This window comes from Hyaena hyaena, unplaced genomic scaffold (assembly GCF_003009895.1).
Source record: "Hyaena hyaena isolate Hyena2069 unplaced genomic scaffold, ASM300989v1 scaffold_1306, whole genome shotgun sequence".
Classification (NCBI taxonomy): Eukaryota; Metazoa; Chordata; class Mammalia; order Carnivora; family Hyaenidae; genus Hyaena; species Hyaena hyaena.
Window position 1 is genome coordinate 118,634 of NW_024081946.1, and position 7,249 is coordinate 125,882.

At 40.9% G+C, this 7,249-nt stretch overlaps 1 protein-coding gene across 1 annotated transcript; it reads left to right on the plus strand.

Moving 5' to 3' along the window:
• The first annotated feature begins 4,465 nt into the window (after positions 1 to 4,465).
• Positions 4,466 to 4,951, plus strand: LOC120225058 (keratin-associated protein 4-7-like). Its single transcript, XM_039223288.1, has one exon. The coding sequence runs from the start codon at positions 4,466 to 4,468 to the stop codon at positions 4,949 to 4,951; it is 486 nt and encodes a 161-aa protein (XP_039079219.1).
• The last annotated feature ends 2,298 nt before the right edge of the window (positions 4,952 to 7,249 follow it).

The window sequence follows — 7,249 nt, forward strand, 5'->3', positions numbered from 1 at the left end:
GCTTCCTTATTTCCTAGGCAAATCACTTAACAATGAACCTGTCCCAGGAAAATCAACAAACAAAAGTAAAAACCAGAAATTTGGAGGACTGTTAAGTATGTAAGGAAAAAGAATACAACTCACGTTTCATAAATCACACCAGCCACCATGGCTGTCCAACATGTTGTTGGGTACAGTATGCAAGTTTGTATGCAGATGTGTACTCAATGACACCAGTGTCATCTATGCAGCTAATTAAATGTGCACTGATTTTGACTCGATTTGCAATACGACCTCAGCCATGTCTCATTTTTTCTTTTGATAGAGAAGTTTCAAATCCTCATGCATTCAGGGGACAGGCAGATAGGCTAGATGAGTAAAGCAGGCCCTTGATAAGATGATGTGTTTGGTGGAAACTGTGGCACTTGCTGACTGCATAACCACATAAGAGAGATTCCTGAGTTCCTGTCAATTGCTTCCACGGAGAAACAGGGGCCCAGTGCTTTCACTCAAAAGTGGGTCTGCTTTCATTGGCCCTTCCAAATGCCAATTTCTTCATTCACTCATCCAAAGGGTATTTATCACCATTTCTTACATGGGAGGCACAGTTAAAAATACTAGAGGGGGGCCTGGGTGGCTCAGTCGGTTAAGCATCTAATTTCAGCTCAGGTCATGATCTCATGGTTTGTGAGTTCAAGCTCTGCATCAGGCTCTCTGTTGTCAGTGCAGAGCCTGCTTCAGAAACTCTGTACCCCTCTCTCTCTGCCTCTCCCTCTTTCTCTCAAAAATAAATGTTTTTTAAAAAAGATACTAGAGACCAAAACACAGAAAGCTCTCTATAGTAATGGAGTATTCCAGTAGAGTTGAAGAATTTACTTTTAAATGTTTTCCTATACATTTGCCCACTCAGGTTTCTATACAATATCTTTTCTCTGTACTTTTATTTGTACAAATAAGACTGAGCTTTGAAGCCCTTCTTTAGATGAAAATATCTGTGATAGAAATGGGGACATGGCTTCCAGAAGGACAGGTTTACTAATGATGTATCCTACCCTTCAAACCTAGAGCCACGCAAAGACCGCCCAGTTAGGAGAGGGAGATAGAGGGATAGGTTCACTGTTGAGGAATAGAATGGAGCTAATCATCAGTTACTCACTTGGGGTGGGAACTGACAGAAGGTTGCACTCCCACACTACAACAACTCCTGAAAATAGTAAGTAAATTTGATGAGGACATAAGATTTATATCAGTATAAAGTAATTTTATTTTAGAGGCACCTGGGTGGCTCCATTGGTTAAATGTCCAACGCTTGATTTTGGTTCAGGTCATGATCTCACAGTTTGTGAGATTGAGCCCCGTGTCGGGTGTCATATGTAAGAGATGAATCACTGGGTTCTACTCCTGAAACCAATACTACACTGTATGTTGTCAAACTTGAATTTAAATAACTGAATTAAAATTAAATAAAATTAATTTTTCCAATTATAAAAAAAGAAATGAAAGACAGCATCATTGAAATTAACAAGTCAATGGATTGATTAAATACATATTAAAAATTTTTTTAATGTTTTATTTATTTCTAAGACTGAGAGAGACAGCGTGAGCAGGAGAGGATCAGAGAGAGAGGGAGACAAAGAATCCAAAGCAGGCCCCAGGCTCTGAGCTACCTGTCAGCACAGAGCCCCATGTGGGGCCCGAACCCACGAACTGTTGAGATCATGACCTGAGCCAAAGTTGGACACTTGACCAACTGAGCCACCCAGGCACCCCATACAAAGACTAACACACTGTGTACTTAAAGAAAGAACACGTGAAGAAAAATGAATAAGAATGTGAAATAACTACACGTAATTAATAAGGTAGATCTTACAGATATACATCAAATTCACAACCCCCAAGATAAAAAAAGATAATTCTTATTTTCAAATGCACAGTATTATTTTAACAGTGAAAGCCTGAAAACAACCCAAATGTCCATCAATAAGGGACTGGCTAAATAAATCATATTATGGCAACAGAATGGGATACGTTGTGGCTGAAAATGAAATGAAGAATATTGAAACATACATACTACTCTGAAATAATTTGCAATAAATTTTTAAGTGAAGCAAAGCAAGTTGGAGCTAAGCATATCAGTGTATAACCGTTTATCTAAGAAACAAAGGAGATACAATTATGCAAATACAAATACACTTGTGTTTAAAATAGCAATGAGAGAGAAATCCTTAGATTATAAAAATGATTCTCTAAGGGGGAAGGAGGGAATAAAAATAGCAGGACTTCCTTAAACATGCCTCACTTTGTAGAATTTATTTTGAGACCATAAGTACTTTAGAGAATTGCAAAACATTTAAATTTAAAAAGTGATTCCTAGAAATTTTTTTTTTAAAAGCCACTGATGATGTGCTCTATTCCATGCATGATGGAAATAAACCTATGGGACAAGTGTTCACCTCAGGTGTTTACCATCCAGCTGGAGACAGAGAATCACATTCAGGTAACATTAGATGTGTGAAGTTTGAGGGTTCCACAATGTGATAGCAAGCATAAAGGAGGAGCAGATGAACTTTAAAAAAAAATAAAGGTCAAGGAAAACATGAGAAAGGAGGAATCATCTGGGCTGGAACTTAAAGAGAGATAAGAAATTGCTGAGTTGATGTGGGAGAATGAACTTTCTAAGAAGGCCTAACGGCACAATCAAAGATACGGAATTAGTACTGTTTACACCTCATAACTTAATAACCTTAACACAAGTCTACATAAACTCTTAAAGAATAATAAGTACCTCATGGGTTCTTGGAGAAGAAAACTCAACACAATAATTACAAAGCATTCAGCAGACTATCTGGCACATGGGAAGCACTCACAAATAGTATCTCCCTGTGGTATCTATTTTTCACTATAAGTACATGAGTCCTAAATACATAATGCTTGTTTGGGACACTAATTTCTTTGATGCTTTGAATATTTGCCAAAACTTTGCCTTTCAATATAGCATGTTTAAATGCCTGCAGGACAAACAGCAAGGCTTATCTGTTTATATCCTCTTTAAGCAGAAAGATTTGAATTTGAATTATTGAAAGAGCACAAGAAGATGTTTTAAATAAAACCTCCAATATAATGCAGAATCCATTGCGTATGTTGGCCAATCAAAAGATAGCTCAAACCCATTCACCTTTAGCATATGTGGAGAAGATTCCTGAAGAAAAAAGTTCTTTTCTGAAAATGGTTCTTTCATCAAAGAGGAATGAGTCAAAGCTACATCTTGAGATAGAGTCATCACATGAGATTGGAATGTCTTTTGTGACTCCCTGAGTCTCCAATCAACCAGGAAACACAGTCCAGCCCTCCACATCCATTGTACACAAGTATCCCAGTGAGGAGTCTTTCCTCCTATTTCCTTTTTTTTTAAATTTTTTTAAAAAAAATTTTAATGTTTTTTTTTAAATTTATTTATTTCTAGGAGAGAGAGAGAGAGAGAGAGACAGCATGAGCAGGGGAGGGTCAGAGAGAGAGGGAGTCACAGACTCTGAAACAGGCTCCAGGCTCTGAACTGGCAGTCAGCACAGAGCCTGATGCGGGGCTCGAACCCACAAACCGCGAGATCATGACCTAAGCGAAAGTCGGACACTTAACCGACTAAGCCACCCAGGTGCCCCATTTTCCTCCTATTTCCTTATCAGTACTCCACTTGACAGTGGCATGCATTTTCCCACTTTAACCAAAGAGAAAGAGAGAGAAAGACAGACAGACAGACTTGGCATTGTGACAGCCATCCTCAAAATTAGATCATGGAAAAATAAAAAAAGGAATTAAACCCATGATCACATTTTGAAGATAGCTATCACAATGTCAAGTCTCTCCCCCCACCCCCCACTTTTTGTTTTTGTTTTTGTTTTGGTCAAAGTACTGTCAGGTGGGGTACTACTGGTAAGGAAATAGGAGGAAAAACTGGGTGAAACAGGTGATAGGGATTAAAGAGTGCACTTGTGATGAGCACTGGGTGATGTATGGAACTGTTGAATCACTATATTGTACACCTGAAACTAATATGTTAACTACACTGGAATTAAAAGAAAACAAAATATGATTGTGGAGTTGAACATGAAAACAGGACACAAGGGGAAAACTCAGTAACAGAATATTATATGGCAGTTCCAACTTAGAAGACACATTAGACAGAAAAAAATGCAAAAGTGGCTTCATATGGCTTAACAGGATTCAATGAATCACACAACACTGCAGAAAAAAAGAAATGGTGCTTTTCTTAGATATTGGCATATTTAACCTGATAAACACAATTATCAACTTAGTAATACTAATTGATTTCCTGGTAGGAAAAACAAGAGTGTTGCTCACTATAACATCAACTACTTAGCAGGGTATAAAAGGGGAGAGAGGTAAGGAGACATTCAAACTCAAGAAACCACCCTTGTGGAAACACACTCATACCTACTCGTGGAACCCTAATCCTCCAACTGACACCATGGTCAGCTCCTGTTGTGGCTCCGTCTGCTCTGACCAGGGCTGCGGTTCCGGCTGCTGTGGCTCCAGCTGCTGCCAGCCTTGCTGCCGCCCCACCTGCTGCCAGACCACCTGCTGCAGGACCACCTGCTGCCGCCCCACCTGCTGTGTGTCCAGCTGCTGCCGCCCCTCCTGCTGTGGCTCCAGCAGCTGTGGCTCCAGCTGCTGCCAGCCTTGCTGCCGCCCCAGCTGCTGCATCTCTAGCTGCTGCCGCCCCTCCTGCTGTGGCTCCAGCAGCTGTGGCTCCAGCTGCTGCCAGCCTTGCTGCCGTCCCTCTTGCTGTGGCTCCAGCAGCTGTGGCTCCAGCTGCTGCCGCCCCTCCTGCTGCCCCTCCTGCTGCCTGCGCCCAGTCTGTGGCCAGGTCTCCTGCCACACCACTTGCTATCGCCCCACCTGTGTCATCTCCACCTGCCCCCGCCCCATGTGCTGTGCCTCCTCTTGCTGCTGAGCCCCCTGTCCTATGATCACCATCTCTGCTTACTTCTGCCCCACAGATATAGACCCTCCTTTTCTGCTGACCGTCAGGACACACGGAGTGAGGTTGATGTTGCTCAACTCAGTTGGGTCTCATTATCCCAATGAGCCCATCACCATCCCACTCTGTGACTCTGTGAGCACATTCTAACCTCAGTCCAAATTCTGCTTCTGGATCTTCCCCTTTCATCCAAGTGTGAATTTTCTTGCAACGTACCAATTGTTGTAGTGACCAATTCTCCCCCAAATTCTCCTTAACCTTTGGGTACCAGCTTATCAAGCTCAAGGAGGTGAAATTTGATTTCAGTATTTCTACATTACAGATTTTTATAGCCTCTCTCTTAACTGTCCAATGGATTCTTTTATAATTCTTATTCCCTCCAATTTTCCTATGTTATAACTCTATGCCAAAATAAATCACCTCTTTCCTGTATGAAAAATCAGCGTGATAGTACTCTTCTTTAAGACTTTCTATGCTGTCTGGACAACCATATGGTCCGTACACATATAGGACAGACAGCACTTCAATCTTACATACTCACAGCTTCAGTTTCACTGGCAGATCTCTTAATTCTTAGATAAAATAGATATTCTTGGGAATTCTTGGATAAAGATCAGAGAAAAACTTTTTTGGAAAACCTGTAAGCAATTAATGCTCCCTGGGACATCTTTTCCATATTATATATGTCTGAAAGCAGTTAATAGTAATTATAAGGAGAGTGAAATTGAATGTAGCTGGGAGCAATTGACGATTTGGGAAAACATAATGAAAGGCTGAGAGTGATAAATAAGAGATTAAAGGACAGAGGTAAAAAGCCAGAAGTTTCAGTGGCAGACTCCTCTCCTGCAGTTAGAAGGCAAGTAGAGCTGAGGACCAAGGCTAGGCTGTCACCACAGGAGAAGCAGAGCTCCAGAGTGGCTGTTTACTCAGTCTAGGCAGTTATGCTATGCCAGGGTCAGGGCCCTGGTTGGGAAAGATGGGGACCCTGAGATAGAAGATGGGGACATCTGGATTGATGCACTTGAAGATCTTGAGTCCCCAAATTTCCCTGAACCCTCTCGGCTTGCAGAAGTGATCCAATTTCCTTTTGACACTTAGTGCCACCTCCATCTTAAAGATGATGCAGAAGTTTCAGTCTTGAAAGACAGCACAAGCTCCCCTCACTATCTTCTCCCACCTCATTTTGTCGCAGACCAATAACTACAGTTAAGTTACACAACATACCCAGACAATCGCCAAACCTGTTAACGTGGGACTCATATCCCAAAAGATCTGTGGAACCCAAAAACTGCTTTATAGATCACGGTGTGCTTTTCCATCAGGAGGCAGATATTGTCCCATTGTCCCCCAGTTTGTTTATTTGTTAATGTTTATTTTTTTTGAGAGACAGAGAGAGACAGTGCATGAGCAGGGGAGGGGTGGAGAGAGACGGAGGCACAGAATCCGAAGTAGGCTCCAGGCTCTGAGCTGTCAGCACAGAGCCCGATGCGGGGCTTGAACCCACAGACTGCGAGATCATGACCTGAGCTGAAGTTGGACGCTTAACCGACTGAGCCACCCAGCCCCCCACCCCTCAGTTTTTGATATTAGCAGCTATTGATGATCATTGCCTAAGACCATTATTTCATTAGGCATAGCAAAATCATGATATTGCCAATTTTATTATTCCTCTGCCTGCCATTTATTAGCTGGGATAATTCCATAAAAATAAACTTCCCTCATCAACATTTGGTAATCCTAAGGAATAGTATGTACAGGAGAGGCAAAATAAATGCTTGATTCTTTCCCTTTATTTACCAGTTTGCATCCTCCAAAGGAGACAAAAGAGTTTTTACTGTTTTTTAATATTTGCATTAATATGAACTCATGGATTTCAAAAGACTTGATGCAAGTATATCCAGTTTACATTCCTCTATTGATGCTCAAATGAATAACGTTAAGTAGGCTTCCAAGTCCTTTTCACATGAATCTAGTAGTCTGAAAATTCCTTGCTTTTTCACATAACAGATTATTGCAGGCTCATTTATACATTTCCTTCCCCAGACTTCTAATTAGCCATTTTTGCAAGGAGCCCCAGTTCTTTTCAGGTAGAAATGGTATTTGAGACCATAAACTGAAATATGTGATGTTCATTACTACTAAATCCCTTTCTTTTAGCCTTTTCAGTGTTCACAACTAGAAAATATATATTTAAATGATAAACCCATGTCATGAGTTTCTACTGAGAACTACAGGGCTTTTACTTAACCTCATATATCTTACTTATTTTTT

Coding starts and splice junctions, on each gene's coding strand:
- LOC120225058 (XM_039223288.1), top strand. CDS start 4,466: ATGGTCAGCTCCTGTTGTGGCTCCGTCTGCTCTGACCAGGGCTGCGGT.